General features: G+C 51.3%; 1 protein-coding gene across 1 annotated transcript in view; it reads left to right on the top strand.

The window, feature by feature from the left end:
- LOC123489866 overlaps nucleotides 1-12336 on the top strand; it is a 30263-nt gene extending 17927 nt beyond the window's left edge. Inside the window, exons 2-3 of the mRNA XM_045220218.1 lie at nucleotides 9969-10550; nucleotides 11506-12336. Of these exons, the coding sequence (XP_045076153.1) occupies nucleotides 10284-10550; nucleotides 11506-12336 (1098 nt within the window). The 5' untranslated portion in view covers nucleotides 9969-10283. The remainder of the gene's footprint in view (nucleotides 1-9968; nucleotides 10551-11505) is intronic.
- Nucleotides 12337-21639: the final 9303 nt, after the last annotated feature.

Raw genomic sequence — 21639 nt, 5'->3', positions numbered from 1 at the left:
CGCACCTGTCTCTTTACAGCCAGGTGAACCATCTCCTGCACGAGGTTGTTGCGCCCTAGTGCGGCCTGAACCATGTAGTGGAGATGGTCGTCGCTCGAGTCGACCCTAAGCTTGGGGTACCTCTCTAGAACCTTCTTGAAGCCTATCATAAGCTCAGAAACGGTCTTGGTGTAGCTAGTCAGGATCCGTCTGTAATTCTCCGCTGCGGACTTACAGTGAGCGTCGTAGGCCTCACATCGCACGCATCTACGCTTGGAGCGTGTCGATCGGTCCCCAACACGCGCCCCCCTGGGCGACTTATCTCCATCTAGGTCTCCTGTGGTCCACTTTTCAACTGTCCATGACCGAGGGTGTCTCTGTTCGGTCCTGGGAGCGTCTTCATCATCATCATCATGGGGGTGGTAATCTTCGTCATCGTAGTCAATGCCAGAGTTGGCTATTGACATACTCTCTTCACTGTCACTGTCTTCAAAATGTATGACTTTAAGCTGCTCCGTATGTAACTCATCGAAGGAATATTCAGAACACATACTGATATCATGACTGTCCATGTTGTTGTTGGTTTTCCCCCTGTCATATTCATAGTATACGGACCCCTCTTCCATTGATTCCGCTGTGTCTCCTGTGTCCCCGTTGAGAGCTGCAAGGCGACATGCAGGCTGAACCGAGCCTTGGTTCACAAAGGGCATAGCTTCATCATTGAAGACATTGTCGTATTTTGAGAAGATATCTTTAACCACCCTGGTCAAGTTGTCCCTCAGGGAGAGAGAATGATCAAACCCTGGGCCTCTCTTCCAGAGCGAAAGGGGCCAATTCGGGCTGTCCATAGCCTCGATACAAGCTTGCCCGTTCATCGGGTACGAGGCAACCCTCTCTGTGCTGTGAGCTCCAAGAGGTGTAGCTGGGGATCTCTCGTTCGCATGTGTGATAAGTACATGTTCTATGTCTACACTTGCCTCAGATTGGGAAAGGTACAGCTCACGGACGATGAACGCAGGTGCCTGTTCGGCGGCCGCAGCGATGTGTTCGCAGAGTTAGATCCGGAATGGGTATCTAGGTTCAAGACGAGGTGCCGGCTCTTGTACAATGGGGAACTGAAGAGGTGTATTTCTTTGTCACCCCTCCTCGGCATGTCCAATAACATGTACAGGGTGAGGACCGGCGAGGGTGCGTTCACAACGTTCGACAGCAGAGGTCGTGTGGTGCAAATCGAAAATTTCACCGAACCCCCTCTCCCAAGGAAACTAGCCGTTGGGGATAGCGCATTCGCAGTTTTCAATGAGACCCTGTCCGTGTTCTCAGACGTGGCTTTTAGGATACAAGGAGGCTGCCGCCGAGCTCGAGCGCCACCTTCGCTGGTGATCTGTAGACGCTCGGACTCGCATGATGCGTTGGCAGGCTCGTCGTGTTCAAAGTGGCCGACGTGTTACACGGTCAAGGAGCTCGACATTCGTGGCCTGAAGGTGGAATCGGGCTACATCTACACGACGGACGGCCTATCTCTGTACAGCTTGGTCGCGTCGTGGAAGACCGATATGTGTATGATCTTCGACGAAGGGTGTCGAGAGGATATAGTTCGCACGCTATGCGCTCTGGCTATGGGGGATTGCAATTTGGGGATTGCGTTCAAACTGAAATGCGTTCTGCCTGATCTAGGGAAAGGTTTGGACCTGCGAGACCTGGACCCTCTACAGCCAGGTTCGATGCTGAGATACATCGGCACCCCCAAGGAGGTTAAACCCGACGAACATCTCGTCGACGAGCATCTTGCGGACGAACACTCGAGCGTCCTCAGCTGCTGCCGTGATCGTGATGGCTTGGCTTCTCTCAGAGACATGACTAGACTCCCCTCGGGGTTCTCTGTTCTTTCCGAGAATGAGAACGTTGTGGTCTTGAGACACATATTGAGAGACGCTGTGGTGATTGTACCCAAGAGGAGGGCTGCCATGAGAAGGGGAGCCCCGGGGACGGTTCAGCTGAGGAACAGTAAGACGTCGGCTCCGAGTGGCTATATAACGGAATGGTTCCCGCTCGGTTGCTCTACGTTTAGAGTCGAAAGGGGTATCCCGGGCGTGCCTCCTGCCGTGATATGTTGCGGCCTCGGCGACGGAGATGACGAACACGGGCGCCTGCCGAAGCTCGCTCCTCCGGAGAGATGCCGACTCTGGACGTCCTAAGGAGCGCCGAGTATCACAGGGTCCTACCGAGAGGGTTCAGGTCGAGCGGGCACATCTTCAATCAATCCGTGTGCCTGTTACCGGGGACCATGGACATTGTCGCACCGCGGGTGTTACGTTTTGCGGGCTGTGTAGCTATCATGTACGCCTTTGATGTTTTCAGGCAGCTAAGTGTGGAGGAATCGGAGCTCACTAGCAGCCCCGTCCAGCTGTCGTTCCTATCAACCCTGAGCCTGAGAGAGGCTCAGGCTCTGCTCTTGTCGTACCTGTGTCTGAAGGAAGCCTTTGTCGCCTCGGAGAAGAGCCGTGTCAAGGTGACGGTGAAATCTCATTTGATTTTATCTGAACTCAGAAAGATCGTCTCGGCCAACCCGAGGGTACACTCGGGGCTCGCGGGCTTGGAGCTTTCGGGTGGAGAGCAGGTAATGAGCGAGGAGCTGGAAGATAAGATATTGCAAATCCGAGACCGGGTATCCGGTGAGGAGAGCGAGGAAAACACCCAAGGGGAGGAAGGTGAGGAAAGCCAGGACTCCAGCGAGGGAGAGGCTGAATACAACCACTGTGAGGAGACTAAGGGAGATGACAAGGGAGATGACGATGACACCCAAGGGGAGGAAGGTGAGGAAAGCCAGGACTCCAGCGAGGAAAGCCAGGACTCCAGCGAGGGAGAGGCTGAATACGACCACTGTGAGGAGACTAAGGGAGATGACAAGGAAGATGACGATGACACCGAAGGGGAGCAAGGTGAGGAAAGCCAGGACTCCAGCGAGGAAAGCCAGGACTCCAGCCAGGGAGAGGCTGAATATGACCACTGTGAGGACACTAAGGGAGGTGACAAGGGAGATGACAATGAGGAAAGCAAAGACACATGTGAGGATGAACACGGTGGCGAAGCAAGTCAGAGCTGTAGCTCCGATTGCGAATCTGAGGATGACACCGATTACGAAGAACAAGTCATTGCAAACCTATCCAGAGTGATCTCCACCGTGCCAAGGTTTGGACATAGAACGGGACATTTGGTCCTGTTTGGGCGGGGGAGAGGATGCGATTCAAGTTTCAAGTGGATCACGATGGGGATACGGACGCTGGGGCTGGTTAACTTGAACATATTGAGAGCTTGCGGCGTGTTTCACTCCAAGCACGGGTACAGCAGAGCTATGTTGAAGATCCCGAACACAGACGGAGTTGTACCCGAACCACGCTGGTTAGGGAAACCCACATTGCTCACCGATGACCTGTGCGTCCTCGGACCAAACAATAGAGGCAAGTCACTGCCTAGTCCATTGATCGATTGTAGTGACTGCTTCTTTCAGCTCAATTACTCTCCCAAGACAGCGGCCACGAAAAGCAATTCGGGAGCCGTCGCAGAGCCGGATGGGGGTATAGTTGTAGAGATGTCGAGGACAGAGCAGGCGATATGTAGCGAGAACGCAAGAGGCTACGAGGAACATAAACTATGTCGTCTCTTCAAGACCTGTCGCAGGAAGATGCAGCAGGGCCTGTTCGATGTTGCGGTCGAAACCCCCTCGATCGGAGACCCTGGATTCAAGGAGCCTCTGTATAAGAGATCTTGGCTTGAGTTGCAAAGGCGAAAGCCTGCCTCCTCTACGGTTCCCTCAGCCATAGGAGACGGAGAGTTCTTCCCTTCAATAGAGATAGCCAGAGAAACCGATTTGGAGGAGAGTGAAGAAGACATGCTGTCCTACCCCTTGTCTGAATACAATCTCAACCTCACAATAAAAACTTCCCGAATCGGTACTCCATGGTTAGGGGCAGACAGGCCCAGGGGGAATGCGGCTCCGTGTACGAGGCGTGCTTAGACGAGGCCGTGCTACTCGGACACTGCGCCAGGGTCTCTGTCACACGGGGTGCCAAGAAGAACTTTGACGTGAGCGCTTGTCTGACATGGTTCTACAGAGCCGTACACCCATGTGTGCCGGACATGACCGTGGGAGACTTGATGCTCGACTACGAGTTCACCCCTGCATGGCAGGGGCCAGCTGTCGCCCGTCTACGCTCTCCTGAGCCATTTGGCGGAAAGCTGCAGGGTCAACTGCTTCCCTGTGTGCAAGTTGATCACCCTCAGTAGACACAGAGGCTCATCGGTGTGGACCAGGGGCATGGATGCTGCGTTCCACTCTCAGAGGCAGAGGACAAACACGATTGGGGCCTTCTTGTGCGCCCAGGATCACAGGCTAGCGCCTCTGCTGTCTAGGTGTTGCAACCCGAAGCCCGTACAGCCCTCCGAACTCTGGGAAGGCTGCGAGCTGTTGCCTCGCGGAGACGAAGAGGAGCTCCTCTTGCGAGCCTACTCTAGCACGCTCGGTCCCGTGTTCGAGTTTGAAAATGTACAGAGTTTCCCGAGTAACGTAAGGACCAGTCTGGGGGATTGGACTTTCATGCGGCTAGTGAGCAGGTCCTACGGTGTCAACCGCTACCCGGGCACCACTGTGGTAGACGGTTACACTATAGCGTTCGCTTCAGAGTCCCCGCTCTTCTACCTGAGGGACAATGGACCCTTGGTGCAGAAGCTTGAATCGGTGGCGGTGGTTGTAGAGAGCAGCTCACTGTACAGAACCGAAGTGTTGAAGAAAGAGGACCCCGAGTGGCCAGGCCCCGATCCGATAGACGGGCATGAACGCATCAAGTGTAAGAACAAGAGCTCCGTAATCGACGACATGTTCATGCGCAGCGGAGGGCGGGATCCCTTAGAGGGGTACGATGTGAACGACTGGTCTTGGACCAAACTCATAGGCACCCGGTGGACATTCAAAAAGGCCCCGGGTGATGAGTATCAAGAGCAAGACTGGGAGCTGGAATATCCTATCTCTGAGAGCCTGACCGCGATAGGGGGCCTGGGTTCTAGCAACGCTACTGCACAGTGGCTCTGTGCCGCTCCTCCTGTCAGTTTCTCTTCGCGACTAAAGAGTTCTGGAGGCCAACTGGTGAGTGAAAGGCTCGCACCGCTCGGACGTGTGGAGATAGACTCTAGGACGGCTCGAATCCAGGACCCCGTCGCATGGCGAGGCTTCGACTCCTTGTGCTCCCGGGCTCTGACGTGCCCTACCGAAAAGGTGTGGACCAGAGGCACTTGTAAGGTGGTGAACAAAGGACTGAACAAGTTCAAACGCAACGCTCTGGTGCCAATTGCAAACCTGATCGTGATAGTCCAGGCCGGAGATTGGTACACTTCCCCGTGTCACCATGTCCACAGCGATGAGTACACCAAGCGGGACGTTCCGGTTGACCAGAGTCTGATTGTCCACAACGAGGTGTGCTCAGCGTCTGAGTTTGTCCTGGCCCTAGCGTGTAGAATGCTCTCTGGAGAGGTGCACGAAGAGCTGGAGATAAAATGTCTAAGACGCGGCGTGTACAATTACCTGCAGCCTGGTTCGCTGGTGCTACGGGACCTTTCAGATCGCGGACTGTGACTGTTTTCACGCCTGAGGCGGACTCTGTGACAGAATGTTGGACTCACACTTTGCCCCCGGGTTTAGATGTTCTGAAAACATGTTGCATTGGGTACCTGGTCTCCTGCAAAGGGCCTTGTGGCACTAGGGAGGATGTGACTGCTCTGCTCTCCAAGTCTAAAGGGGTCATTCGCGTCAACTCCGGTGGCAACCTGGTGCTACATTCAAACCCAGGGACCTTGAAAGTGTCTGCAATGCAAGGGGATCCAGGGCTGCACGCTGTCATCAAGACTCCCGTGGACAGCCCCACAGGCGGGGAGAGTGACTGCAAAGAGGTGCACGTTCGTTGCAACCGTTCGCTTAGGGAGTTCTGCAAGCTGCTCTGTCTACCCAAGGGAATCCGAGGACCCGAAACCTGGCAGAGACCCTTACCGTGGTCAAAGACGGACCCGAGTTCATTTTGCTCGAAGGTGTCAAAGTTAAAGTACAGATGGGAGTCGGGGAGGACTGATTTCACCAAGGCGCTCGCTCGAGACTCTACGGGGTGTTTTTGGTACAGCAAGCGGTTGCAAGACTGGAAGAGGTGCTCTGATGGGAAACTGATACCTAGGAGAGAGAGGTTTTGGTACCTGATAGACTACAAAGAGTCCTTGGCTAGACAGAATCAAAGTGAAGTCGTGAGCTCCGATGAAAGTGAACCCGAGTTGTCTGACAGCGATGGAGAGTCCTCGGGTGGGGATGTTGACGAAGAAAGTGGATCTGAGGGGACTGCTGATCATGAACAAAGTGGATCGGATGTGAGTGATGATGAACAACAAAGTGAAGTAGAAGGGAGCGAATTACAAGGGAGCGAAGGACAAAGGATTGACGATGAACAAGAAAGTGAAGGAGAAGCGAGGAAGAAGAAGAAGAAGAAGAAGAAGAAGAAGAAGAAGAAGAAGAAGAAGAAGAAACTCCAGAACCCATTACTGTAAACTGCGAGTGGCATGAGAGGGGAGTTTCGGGTTTCGTCGTACTCAATTCCCGTCTTGAGGTTGAATTTGTCCCCTGTCTCCCTTTGAACGAAGGGCATGTGTTCTTCGAACCTGTCCACAATGACGACTACAGGACCAGGGTGAGATTGGACAACGACGGCAGGCTTGTCAAGTATTACAAACCTCACAAGTTCCTCTCTCTCTCACGTCACGATGTGTGCACCGTGCTGATGTACGGGTGTGGACTGAGACCGGTGTTTGTACACGGCTCGTCAGACGCTGCGGGCGAGAGGGTTCTTAACCTGGTCATGGGAACGCTTGCCCTGGCTGACAGAGTCTCCCCCGATGTGTATCCTATCCACCCGAAGATTGTAATTGTGGTGAGTGAGGGGAGAGAGGAGATGCTGAAACTTGCTCGTGAGATCAGCCGCTGTATTGTGGTGACCACCGGACGTAGGAACAGAGTGGGCGCCCTGGCATACGCCTTCAGGGAGTTACCGCACAACCTAGCGATAGAGGCCTGCTTGCCTTGGACAGGGAATGGCAAGCTTGCCTCACACTACGCCATGCCCGAGAACTTTATCAGCGACACTGGCATATCTGCATTTGCTCAACTAACGACACTCTGGCCCTCTGTTTCTGAGAGAGGCGACGTGAAACACCCGGCGTGCTCACGAGACCCCAGATGGATAGGACTCATGGTGTGTCTAGCGGAATGGCAGGGTCAGAGACGGATCACAGACGTGGTAGCCCCGGGGAGCGCTAGAGGCTCTGAGATCGAGCCTCACCAAGGCCAGAGAATGACAATGAGCGTGATCAACCTGTACGACTTGGCGTGCAGAGCAAGGTTGCTGGGAGAGATAGACTCACAACTGCAAAACTTTGCAGACTCATTTCATGAGCCCAAGCGATCAGCCTCGACGCCCGAAGGACCTTCTAACAAACAGGTCAACGAATACACGGTGTGGCTCGCGATCCAAGGCGTGGAGAAGGGCGAAACCATAGTCAGAAGGCCAAATCAACCGCTGACACTGTCCGAAGCAGTTGGTGTCTACGCAAAGCTCAGCAGAGAGTTCATCACGTGCTCTCGCGAAGAGTCCCTGAACACCTTGGATTCTCTGCAGGACTTCCTTTCGCTCATGCTCCGGTACCCAATGGTGCCGCAGCTGGCTATGGACACCAAGGAGTGTCCAGAGTGTTACTCGAAGCAGAAATCACTGTCGACACCTGGGAAGAAGTGAAGAGGAATATTTCGTGCTACCACTTCACGCTCAGGCACGAGCAGTGTGCGTTTGGAAAGAATGTAAGTTCCACTCACGCGGAGGACTCGTGCGATCTCCGTATCGACGACAACGGCGAAATGGTGAGAGCCGGCCCTTGCGGTAGTGTCTTCATAACTGACGCCACGAAGGACGATCGAGCGCGGGTGAAAGTCTGAAACCCATTAAGTTCCTGGAGCAGTTGGATTCGCTCAAGAGACGGGACGAGATAATCAAGCAGAAGACGTTGGGTAAAGAAATATTCCACCAACTCAAATCTCATTGCCACACACTGGAGGAGATAGAGGCTCCCAGGTATCTGAGCGCATACCCCTTGCGTTCACTCTACCAATTTTACGGTTCGCTCAATATGAGCCGCAACAGAGCCCAGGTCCTATCTGCGCAGTACCCTGATGAGGAGGGGGACAGGCGTCGGGCTCAGCTGAAAGTCGACGAGCTGAGAATGAACCTAAGGTCCACAGCCTCGACTGGCACTAACGACAAGCTGATCTCGTATATTTGCATGGCGATGATAGGCCCAGTACGTAGATACAATCCTAGGTACAATGTGACGGCTGAGAGAGTTGTGTTATTCAAGCACCTGATAGCATCGGGCTTTCCTATAGAGACTGCCTCGAGTCTAGTGAAAAATATAACCTCGTCTAAGACAGTCTCCTTCGAGCAAGGAGTCCTCCTTTTCCCCATGTGTTTTTTATTTTCCTTGTTCTTTCGGTGTAGAGACGAGTCCAGTCGAGGTGCGGTCCGATGTCCAACCTCGCACTGTTCCAGGTTCTCGAAGCAGCGGTCTCGGGGAGTCTGACTGTGAGACATAGTACCAGACATAGTACTGTCGATGTCAGAGTAGCTAGCGTCGGCAATGTACTTTTCCAAGGTGGCCGTCACCACAGCGGGCAGGGAGCTGGCGAGATCGCTGTTGGAAAGCACCCCTTTTACAAACTCTGGCTGGTTCACGTGCATGTGGATATGCGTGGAGAGTGTAGACCACTGGTTGTGTCTGGTGCGTGTCTTGTCAAAGCACATAATCACCAATGTCCTGTTGTTAAATATGTCGCCTAGTACACGATGCTTTAAATATGGGAAAAGACATAACGCCAGCATTACCACCATGGTATAGAAGTCAGCTCTTTTGGAGTGCTTGTCGTTGTACTTGCAAGTCACTTTCTTCATGAAGCGGTTGATCTTCTTGTTGCGCGAGCTGAACAGCGTTGATATGGCTACTGCGCTCTTCAACACGGCGTCCTGTAAAACCGAGGACATCTCTCGGCGGCAACACAGCTCGGACCTGTGCTTAAACTGTATCTCCTCAGCCAGTTCGAATATCTTAGCCATCCAGGAGAAAGACGTGGTGCTCGATGAAGTGTTTGCCCCTAGACTCTTGTGTACAATCCCATATTGACTCCCAAAGTCTTTGGTTAGAGATATCGAGAAGAGGGCGAGCATGACAGGCAGGCTGGCTTTCAGTATGAGATGGCGGCCTTCCACCTCCGTGCAGCAGTGACCCGTGGTCCCTGGGTGGTATTCCTTTGCACCATAACCCATTTCGATACAATCCCCTCTATCGGGCATGTAGTACGGACCTCTGAACTCCACCTGAGGTTTGTGAAATACGAGCAGAGCTGCGACGGGACATGAAGACTCTGATGAGGCCATCTGATATCGGCTCCGCCATGGTTTGTATCAAGGAGCAACTGGAACCTGAGCACACGTGCCTGCTGCAGTGTGTTCGGCACACGTATCCCTGAATGTGGTCTCTGAAAGAGCATTCATTCTCAACACAGTAGCTCACCCATTGGGGATCGTCTATTAACTCTATGTGGGAATGATTCATGCTTGGCCTGTTGACATGCGGTCTCCGTTGCTGTCCAACTATTCTTCTTCTTCTTCTTCTTCTTCTACTTCTTCTTCTTCTTTTTGCTACTTGCTGTTCCTCTGTCCTTCCACGTTCTGAGATCTCACCCTTCCAATCTCACCCTTCCTCTCCACTTGCTCTTCTCCTGTGGCTGTATTTTATGATATGACACTGTCCATGACCACTGTGTGATTATGTAGTATGAGATATGTAGTATGCTAGGAGTACTATCCAGGTTACCCCTGCTAACATGTCTCCTTCTCACTTTCTCTTCTCAGGCCAGCAGAGGGCAGAGCGCTGATCTCATTCTGGTGGACGAAGTGGGCTTTGTTAGTTCTAAGGTGCTGCTGGCTGTGCTGCCGAACATCGCGTTCAGAGGGCGAAAGCAAGTGCACATCACAAGTCATGTCAACAACACCCCGTGGCTGAACAAAGTGGCTGATATCCGTGGGGAAGATGGAGAGCCCGCGTACCACGTAGTGTCCCAGAGCTTCAAGTGTAGGTATCACGAGAGGGAGCCTGGGCTGACGTGCTTCTGCCTGGGAGTGTACTGTCCTCAACATATATCTGTAGACAACCATCTGAAGGAGCTGATGAACATGGTCACGCCGAAAGGATTCGAGAGCGAAGTCACGGGTAGCAGCAGCACTTCGTCCACCGACACCAAGACCGACCACACCACTCCCTTCGAGCCCTCGGTCATAAACAAGTTCCTGTCGAATAACAGCGTCACCCTGGAATATATGAATCGTGGGTCCGTGGTCAGAGCGTACCTGTGCCTCGACCCAACGTTCGGAGGAGGCTCTAGGTCCTGTGCCGGGGTGTGCTGTGCTGTGGAGTTGGCAGGTGGCAAGCTAGTGGTGAGTTGTCAAGTTTCATCCGAATCTAGACCTGTAATCAGAAGGTCGCTAAACATGTATTTGTAATTTAAGGGTCTGTGTTTGTCCCAAAGGTACAGTCCGTTTGTGGGAGCGGGGCTCAAGTCTAATAGTGTGCAAATGTAAGCGCTTATACGAGCCTCGTCTTGGATCGTCAACGTGGACTCTGTGTCGGCTACGAAGCACGAGATCAGGTCTAGGGCCTGGGTCCAGGTGCCACATGTGCACTTTGCTTCGGAGAGTTTCACCAACCACCCTGTAACCGCTAGAGAGATGATTATGTGAAGCGATTGTATATCCCGTACGCTCTCCTTGATGATAGCCATGTACTTTAGGGCTCCACTGCGAATAGTGTCGGCTGAGGCGAACGCAGCGAGTACCATATCATCGTACCCCTTCCAGTTGCAGCTTGAGATGCACTCGTGTACGAACTGCTCTGGGACCTGGTTCCCTATTGCAAGTGTTATAACCCTTGACAACTCGCAAGGAACATCGAACGAATCACATTGTACTTCTTTACCGAGTCCTCTTTTGTTGTAAACCGAGATCAATGTGTCTATCATGAGTATCCTAGCAGGAGAGAAGGACACAAGCTGGCTGTATAGGGTCCTGAGTTGCCCGTAATCCATGTTAGAGTAGAAGACAATGTTGCGCTGGAATGAAGTGAACACTATCATGAACTCGTAGTGTGATAAGAGGTACTCCCATGGAGTCCTCATCAATGTCTCCACGTCCTGTCGAGCAGCCTGACAAGCGGGACAGAACATGATTGTTTGTGGGCTAGCAGCAGCCTCTTTCTGTTCTCTCTGTGGGTGTTTAAATCCTCAGAGCGCTAATAATGTATTTATACCCATTTCACTGACTAGTTGTACGGGTCTCTCTCTCTCTCTCTCTATCTCTCTCTCTCTCGCTCTCTCGCTCTCTTTCACTCTCACAGGTTATGGCCCTGGAGGAACTGGAGATTCGCGATTTGGATCAGGTGACGCGAGTCTACGCTGCTCTGCTATGCGCTCACATTAGACTACTGAAACTGATTATGCCCAGAGTGATGTGGAAAGAAGTACCAGTGGTGATGGTATTTGAACAAAACACCTACGTGAACGCACTGGTCGATGTAAAAAATCTAATCGAGCAGTCCCTGCTACGCTCCGGGTTTAAGGTCCTGTTCTACAGCAAGTGGTCTCATATCAACAACAAGTACATGCTAGGGAAGCACGTAGGAGCAAAGACCAAACTCGCTATGGTTCTCAGTACGGTGTCAGCAATCAATAGGGAAACGCTCTATTATTGTGACACCGTAATGTCCCTGGGATGGGCAGTGTTATCCGAGGTCACCAAGAAAACTCGGATGCTCGAGTCAACCATAGGAACCTCCAAGGGTGCGGGATCTAGCAACAAGATGGGCTCCAATATGGACGTGTTCATGTACAGGCGCTCTCGAAAGGGAGTCAATCTGGCCACTGATATCACGGCGAGTCTATTGGAGACGCGAGACATCATAGCTCTACCCGGAGACAGGCTCACTGACAAGGCTCACGCAGAACAAGGGAAACTGCTACTGGGGAAATTGAGAGAAGAAATGGCCATGGTCACTATCACAGAGGCTGTGAAATGTAGTACCGTGACTACTGGTGGCAAGAAGTCTGTAGACGGAGAGTACACCAGAGACGACATGCTCTCGGCGTTCTTACTTCTATGTCACACCAGAGACGAGATACACAGTGGGGAAAGGTCTATCAAACTAAGCGGTGAGGTGTATTACAAGTAGTAGCAGCAGCATATCGTATGTATGTGCCTATCTGTATGTGCATATCGGTCCTGTAACTGTAAATGGTGTCCTGTACGTGACGTAATAAAGAAATACACAGGTAGAGAAATGTATTGACTGTTTTTTTATTGTCTTTTATTATGGACAACGTGTGGACACATGGAAAGTACACATGGAAAGTACACATGGAAAGTACACATGGAAAGTACACATGGAAAGTACACATGGAAAGTACACATGGGTATAGGGTGCAGAACTACCACTGTATAGACAGGTACATATACACAGGTACTCATCCATTCTCTACTATAAGCTAAGTTATAATCACGCAATCAATAAACAACAAACAAGAGGCTGGTAACAAGAGGTTGGTTAAGGGCTATACTGTGGAAGCATAAGGTTGACATCAATCAGTGTCAGTGTCCTCAAACACAACTCCTTTGACTCGTTGATCGACGTTGATATACCCCCCCGGTTTATGCCAAAAGCCTCCGTCTCCGCAGTCTTCGAAGTCTAGGCCTTTGTCGCGTAGATACGCTACATGGTCTTCGTGGTAATACCTGAGAGCTGGATCGCAATCTGGGTCTGACCAAGACAATTCATCATCATCATCATCATCATCATCGTAGAAGGGCCCCTCGTCCCTAAGGTCTGTATATTCGTTGTACGCCTTGTCAGATTCAGCTTTGTCTTCGTCTGTATCGCTGTACTCTTTGTTGTAAATTTGAAGGTCTTGATCATCAGCCTCCATGTCTATGACGTGCTTGAGGACCGGGTTGGAACAGCCTGGGTCCTTGCTAAATTGCAAAGTGTGGTGTCTGAGTTCGGTCGTTCGGCCACTGGGTACAGTGAGTGTTGTTGCACCGTTCTCAGCTTGTGAAAAAGTAAGACTGGTAGTACTCCCCGTGGGCGAGGTGCTGGTATGGGGCTGGCTTGGAGCTGAGACTGGGGCTGTGGTATAGTCCATTTCAGCTGCCCGTAGTGGAGTCGTGTAGATTAAGGTCTCGGCTTAGTGTGTGAGCGGCAAAGCACCTCTGGAATGGAATAGCTTTAACTCACATCAGGTAGATAGGTTGGCTGCGTGCTGCTAAAGGTCAAGTCTGAACCAAACAATTGTGACTTGAGTCCGCTCTCAAATCAGACATGGGGACTTCAATGTGTCAGTGAAGGTCTGGTTTGACATGGTACTCAACCCCTTTTTATCCAAGGACAAACCTCTGGTTGGATAACTGACGTCTCTGCTAGTCTAACTAACCATATCTCATACCACTCTTCTGAATGGTTTAGTGTGTCTGTACGATTAATATTCCCAGGGACTGTGACTCTGACCTTTACGTTTCGCATCAGACCTCAGCTGGCGCATGTCCTTACTTGAATGTGACATCAGCCACATATCCATTCCCAAATCCACGCTCAGCTACTGTTGGCGTTGAGATTGCCTAGCACTGCGTGCTTGGGGACTCTGCTCCCTTACATGATGATGTTTAGATCTCTCATAGTTTCCGCAGCAATTCTCCCCGAGCTTGGGTTGATAGGTGGCATACACCGTGTCAGCAGGGACGGCTGGAGTGTGATACGCGAACTCCGGGCTTTTTGAGCGAGCGGTGACACCACTGTGCTGATGTGACTGTTGTGTATGGTCCTTCTGTCGTTGCTGCTGAATGTGTTGCGGCTGAAATTGATCTCTCCGCTGATGTTGCAGCTGCTGAAGATATGGAACCTTCCACCTTTGCCTAGTATTCTGTACCAGTTGTTTATGGTCGCATATGAATTTGGCAGTAACACCCATGGCGTGTAGAGCGTTTTCCGGCATAGCGACAAACACTATAAAGGGCATACCAAGGAACTTGGAACTCTCACTCATATGCTGGAACTGATCTAAGAATTGTTTGACACGCGTGTCCATGTTCTCCATAGTAGGTGTTGCAGGTGTGCGATATCAAGCACACCCTTGTACTGCTCCGGTTCAGCTTGTTCATAGTTAATATCAGAAAAGAATGGAGGCTGTGTAACGTGTGATGAGACACTAACCCTTGCCAACATCAGTAGTTAGGCAGGTAGTCTAATACAAACTAAGGTCCTGGGTGTCGCATGTTATGAGGTGGCCGGTCTTGGTACAGGTCTTCTTGAAGCCTCAACTTTGATGATGCTGCGAGTTCATCATCATCAAACTCCTGGGCGTAGAACCTCTCTGGATCCTCACAATCGGACCAGTAAGCACCGGCTCCACGGATTGGACTGCTGTACTGTCTGCTGTTGAGCGAAGTGTGCTGTCTCGTATCCCCGACTCCAGCCATGACATTTATGGTGTTCACTGAGTCAGCGTACTTCATGAGGATCCTCATGATCAGCTGGCGGTGCCTTGAAGCGAACTCTGCACCATAACCTTGAGCTTCCCGGGATGACATGAGTAGAAACGACTCAAGAGACATGTCCAAGGTGGCAGGGGTGTGCCCTATCCAAGCTTTAACCAACCTTTTGACGTTGATATCACTGATGTTCCAAGTGCAGCTCCCGTATAAGCCTGGCTGAACTACATTGCGAATCCTGCTGGCCATTATATCTCTCAAGTACTCCTCGGTCCTATAGAAGCTGCAGTTTCAGTAGGTAGCTGCAACTAGTTAATGTGTGGATCTATACATTCGTTCAAACTATCACACAATAACAGGATCATGAACAGTTGCAGGGAAGAGCCACCTGCTTCAGTATAGGACCGTAAAGGTTTGCGGTCGGAGCCAGGTGAGCCTGGACCGTGAGCTTCTCCTACACAAACGTAGAACGTCAGAGCCCCGTGAGCCTGTAGGAGAGCCTCACAGGCCATGCTCACGGGGCTCTGAAATTCTACGTTTGTGTTTTGTCTAACAACCTGTTGTCAGAGTGTCACAGGGCAGGCTCACGGGGCTGTGAAATTGTAAGGCTGTGTAGGAGAGGCTCACAGGCCAGGCTCTCTGTTTGTCAGAGTTGGATTGCCTCACAGGGATGGTTTGTCCGCACAGGGGCTGATGTGTGGACTCATGGATAGGAAGCCCAACCAAATACAGGATAGGCTCACAGGGCTCTGAAATTCCATAGCTGTGTAGGAGAGGCTCCCATGCCAGGCTCTCTGTTTGTCAGAGTTGGATTGCCTCTCAGGGATGTTTTGTCCGCACATGGGCTGATGTGTGAACTCATGGATGGGAAGGCCAACCAACAACAGGACTCAGAGTTTGTTTAGGTGCGGTCTGAAAGTCAGAGCACCTTTAGCCTCTCACAAACCTAGAATGTCAGAGCACCATGACCCTCACCTACAGTCCCAGTGAGCCTATCCTGTTTGCCATTGGAGATTTGTGGTTGGACAAACCATCCATGAGGATGTGATACAGCTGCCCTGGGCTGACAACCCAGGGGTTCTGGGTGGGGGTGAAACATCCTCATTGGGATAACCCATCCTTGGCTGGATACACAGAGGTGTGTATAAAGAGCTCCACACTCTAGACACACCTTTTCACCGGGACTCAGTGTGCTATGGGAGCAGGGAGCAGTGGATATATAACAGGCGCTTTACATGTGTAGACACACCTTTCCGCCCGATTCCCCCATGGGAGCCTTGGTCTGGGGATAACTCGGATAAACAGCCCTTGGAGCCGGAGCCTGATCCTGAGCCGTGGAGTAAGCCTTCATACTTGGTGTGATATACATCTGATACCCAGCCCAGCCCTTGTAGGTATGATAAACAGCAGTGCATGGGTGGCCCAAACTCTAGCCTCACAGAGTTAGGGTGAATCATTACTGGTTAGACTAACTGTAAGGTTACAAGAACTGGACAAGTGGAAATACTGACATTGTAGAGATTGTGAAGTCATTGACATTGGTCATAGTAGTTGCTTTTTTCGTACAGTATACCTCTACCTTGGTATTGTGCCCTTTGACAGTAAGTGTATCGGACAATAGAACCGTCACGGTGCTCCTTGATGGACTACTGGAACATCCTGAATGACCTAGATCGTAAGCTGGAAGTCCTTATACATAACACGGACACTATCATCACCAACTGTGATAGCTGTGGAATACCAGATGCTATGGAGACAGTCGAAGAGCAGGGCTATATGTTACAACAAGACAATAACGGGCTGATGAACCTAGCTGATGAGCTTCTAGGGTGCTTGTTGATGGACCACTGGAAAATTCTGAACGACATAGATCTTAAGCTGAAAGTCCTTATACATAACACGAACACTATCATCACCAACTGTGATAGCTGTGGAATACCAGATGCTATGGAGACAGTAGAAGCGCATACCTATATGTTACAACAAGACGATAACGGGCTGATGATCCTAGCTGAGGAGGCTGTGAAAAGAATTGAACGCACTGAGCGAAGTTCAAATACGCTCTCTATGACACCCTGAACAAAGTAGCTGCTGTAAATGATGCACACATGGCAGATACCCATGATGTTGTGGAGGTGATTCCGGAATAGGCATCTTATAATACAATACCATGGATACATTGGACACTATACTCTGGACTCTGTACTGTACTATGGGAAAGAGGAAAGACAGGACTGTTGTTGACAGTTGTGGACATGGAGTTTGTTTGTCTGGTGTGATTTGACCTGACCTAACGGCTCGATCCAATTCCAAGCATGATATCATCTTGTGTGTTTCATAATAAAGACCCAAACACATAAACCACGGTTCCACATGTTCATTTCTTTATTTTATTCCCATTTTACACATTGAGTCAGGTGCACACCGATATCGAGTAAACACAACACCACCACCACCACCACAGGTACATACAAGTACATTTTCTTTCAAACACCCAATCAAACACCCAACACCCAAGACATTGGAGCTATCTGAGCCCCCTTGGATACTTCTTCACCATAACCATCATCGTCTAATTCTGCCAATCGCTGCAAAATCAACCTCAGGCTGGATCACATTGTTGGTGTTGTCTTCGTAGTACTTCCCCCGGTGGGCTGTGTCCTCCTCTTTGTTGTTGGTACCTTCACCCCTGTTATGTGTTAAGGGATAGGCTGATGTCCCTTCGTTCAGCTGAAGAGGAGCCTCGTTCCTGTACATATACAGACGGTCCTTACGGCTTCTGTGGATACTGGGGGGTCTGGGTCGATCCGACAGGTTCACGGTCCCTAGCAAACTGTACACTTCGTCATCTAGATCTAGGCTGCTGCCCTGAGTCTGTGTTCCTGGTCCAACTTGAGCACCCTTGGACGTATCCCTCACGTTGCACGTGTCCTCAGTAACCCTGGGAGTAGTAACCCTGGGAGTGGCGTTTTGGTAATAACGTTGCTTACGGCTCCTGTGGATACTGGGGCATTGTGTGGAATTGGGCGGTTTCGCATCCCCTAACAAGGTGTAATGGTCATCATCTAAGCTGATGCCGCGGGGACCCTGTGCTTGTTTGCCCCTGGATGCATCCAGGCTGCGGCTGCACTGTGCTCCTGCAGACATCGCCTCCATCTCCATTTCTCTGATCATCTCGTAGTCGGTGCGGCTGTCGCTTTCTCACATTGGCCTAGCGGACCTAGAAGCTCTGATATACTACTGTAACATCTCTCTCCTCCATCCAGCGTGGACATGATGTATGTGCTGTAGTCTTCGTTGGGGCGAATGTTGTAGCGAACCGTCTTATTGTGGTCTCGCACCAGCACCGCAAACCTGTCACTTTCAGTACTCTTAGGTCTAATGAAAACGTAACAACCGACGGGTTTGTCAAGCATGTATTGCAGAGCATCCTCTAGACCCTGCCTGGGCAGATAATTCCGAGAGAGCATCTGTGAGGCCCACGCGTTTGCCAGGTCTTGCTTTTCAGCGTTGTCACCAACATATATCTTTGTCCTGATGCCTCCTCTCCTGACCTTGTTGTGAGTCATTATCCTAGTAGTTCTCGTAGTAGGTCCAATGTAGTAGCCAAGGGAAATGCGTCCAAGTGGTACCCTGAACAGATACATGTGATAGTTAATAACCAATATGTCCTTGACACTGTGACACTCTGGATCACACTGTGAGCACTCTCCACATCACCTTATAAAGGCCTGTGGCAGTATTCCTATTGGGAGCAATTTCTCGGACAAGGTGACAATTGTGGAGACATTCCGAAGGGAGCTCTGAGGATCTGTGGCAAGGGTTTTTTTCCAACTGTGAAGGACAAATGTGGGACATATGCAGGATGATGCCCGTTTATGCCAACGCCAGATATATGGCCACTATGATGACCATTCTTGTAAACCAGTTCCTTTCCAGGTTCAGTGAAAACTGCAACTCCGAACAGTCTTCTTGGACCAGCCACTGAGCACCCAGAAGAGACACCCTCTCCCTCAGTTCATTGGACGTAGAGTTGTCGGTGATGAAGCTGAAATAAGCAGTGTAAAGAGACTGCAGCTCCAGGAGTAACTCCCCTCCGTTCCGTATCTCCTTGGCGCCGATGTCCTTATGGTCTACCCAGGCTCCTATGTCCTTATGGTCTACCCGAAGTAACTCTAGCGACACGTCCCGGTCCCAGTCCGTGTTGTTGTTGATTGGGAGAGGGTAATTTGCGTACAGGTTGTAGAACCTGCCTTGGCTCAAGCTCGCTGCCTCTCCGCATATTGTGATCAGGTTATCGTGGGCAGACTCGGAGGCTCGCATCATTTGCCCGCACAGTTCGGGGTTGGTAGTCCACAGGGACAACGCCACGTGCAGGTTCTGCTGTCTGAGGCGTCGGAACTTGATGTCTTCAGATAGTCGATCTACGTAGACCAGGCGCCCGTCTGTGGTCAACCAGAAAGCTTTCATGTCTTGCTCGCAGGCTATCCTGTCGCAACTCACCTGGCTGCACAGCTCGTGGTCCTCGCCTGTCATCAGCATGCGGTTGACGCAGAGCAGTTCGCGATCGGTTAACGGCTCCGCTCTGTATCCCAGGCGCTTGGTGTTGTGCCAGGGCACCCCAGAGAAAAGCCAACAGTATCTGAAGTGAATCTTCAGTGGTAACACAAATTCTATTAAGGTAGATCTCGAGGTGCTCGATTGCTCCTTATCTGTGTGACACATAGAAAGGTTGTCTGTGATGCATTCACTGGGGCACAGTATGACACAATCCTCTTCGATGGAGGTCCAGCTAAGCTCCGGGTGTAACACGTCAACAGGGTTGCGATTTCGCCATCGAGCGCTGTCCACGAACCCTGAGGAGACCTTGTGGCTGCTCAGCGAGTTGGTGAGAGACCCCATTGATAACTCTACGTGTGCACCTGTTGGGGTGGCTGCCGACTGCGTGAGAACCAGGCTCTCCAAGGACGACAGCAACAGAGAAAGGGAGCAGATGGAGAACGATAGAATGACCGAGTATAATCGCCTGATACAGGACCGCCTAGCACAAGCCACACTGATACGAGAGCTCGGACTGGAGGGAGCTAAGGTTAGGATGCGCGATCTACATCTTCACGGTGCCTCGGCCAAGGATAAAACCAGCTCTGTCATGTACCGCTTTGAACGTCTGATATATAGGGTGTTTGAATATTTCCAATTCAAAGGCATGAGGATGGAACCCTTTCAGCTAGAGCTTTTCAGAGGGGTGGTTTTGGGTGTCACTAGGAACCAATTTGGCGACGCTCTCTTCAAGTATAAGCACGCTCTACTTGACAAGCTGGGCTTATCCCCTCTGGGTCGGAGAACTACGACTATGTAAACCCTGCACTCAGTCACTTCTACCAGGTGGAGAGAGCATTCTCTCACTACGCAAACCCTTACACTCTGTGCCTTGCCCCGAGACAGTGTGGGAAAAGCTTGATGATGAGGCTGTTACTAGCTGCAGTGCTTCTACACTTAGATATCAATGTCATGGTGCAGGCTCAGAATAAACACATGTGCACCACCTTAAGATTGGGTGTGGAGAGCGCTATGCAGGAACTGCAGCAACTGCCATCATTCAGACACACGGAGAAACCCGTAAACATATGCGGTAACCCGGAGAATAGGATCTACAGATTCGACCCTGGTTATAAGAGGTCTTCATTTGCACACTTCTTGTCTTCTAGTAATGATGTGAGTATAAGTCAAGGTATCCCACCCCCCTTGACAAAGGGTATCTAGCATATTCCCTATTCTATTCTATTCTATCCTATCCTATCCTATCCTATCCTATCCTATCCTATCCTATCCTATCCTATCTATTCTAACCGGGGTAAGGGAGGATACACAAGCATGCATGCATAGTTAGGTGTATGTACGGTAAGTATTGAACAAGTGGTGGTTAGGTAGCAGTTGAGGCGCAGAAGGACAAACGTGGGACGACGACGAGATGAGCGCAGAAGGAGACAACGTGGGACGACGACGAGATGATCGCAGAAGGAGACAACGTGGGACGACGACGAGATGATCGCAGAAGGAGACAACGTGGGATGACGACGACGAGATGAGCGCAGAAGGAGACAACGTGGGACGACGACGACGAGATGAGCGCAGAAGGAGACAACGTGGGACGACGACGAACGAGATGATCGCAGAAGGAGACAACGTGGGACGACAGCGACGAGATGAGCGCAGAAGGAGACAACGTGGGGCAGCGACGGCGAGATGAGCGCAGAAGTAGACAACGTGGGACGACGGCCAGCGAGATGAGCGCAGAAGGAGACAACGTGGGACGAACGACGACGAGATGAGCGCAGAAGGAGACAACGTGGGGCAGCAACGACGAGATGAGCGCAGAAGTAGACAACGTGGGATGACGACGACGAGATGAGCGCAGAAGGAGACAACGTGGGACGACGACGACGAGATGAGCGCAGAAGGAGACAACGTGGGACGACGACGACGAGATGAGCGCAGAAGGAGACAACGTGGGGACGACTGACGACGAGATGAGCGCAGAAGGAGACAACGTGGGGCGGCAGCGGCAGATGAGCGCAGAAGGAGACAACGTGGGGCACCGACGGCGAGATGAGCGCAGAAGGAGACAACGTGGGACGACGACGACGAGATGAGCGCAGAAGGAGACAACGTGGGACGACGACGACGAGATGAGCGCAGAAGGAGACAACGTGGGACGACGACGACGAGATGAGTGCAGAAGGAGACAACGTGGGACGACGACAACGAGATGAGCGCAGAAGGAGACAACGTGGGACGACGACGACGAGATGAGCGCAGAAGGAGACAACGTGGGACGACGTTGACGAGATGAGCGCAGAAGGAGACAACGTGGGACGACGACGACGAGATGAGCGTAGAAGGAGACAACGTGGGACGACGACGACGAGATGAGCGCAGAAGGACAACGATTTGCATTCCACTATTAAAATATGTGTCTAGAACATGTGTTGGT

The sequence above is a fragment of the Coregonus clupeaformis genome, unplaced genomic scaffold (assembly GCF_020615455.1).
Source record: "Coregonus clupeaformis isolate EN_2021a unplaced genomic scaffold, ASM2061545v1 scaf3376, whole genome shotgun sequence".
Lineage (NCBI taxonomy): Eukaryota > Metazoa > Chordata > Actinopteri > Salmoniformes > Salmonidae > Coregonus > Coregonus clupeaformis.
The sequence above is the reverse complement of the archived record's forward strand: the minus strand, read 5'-3'. Positions and strand labels throughout refer to the sequence as shown.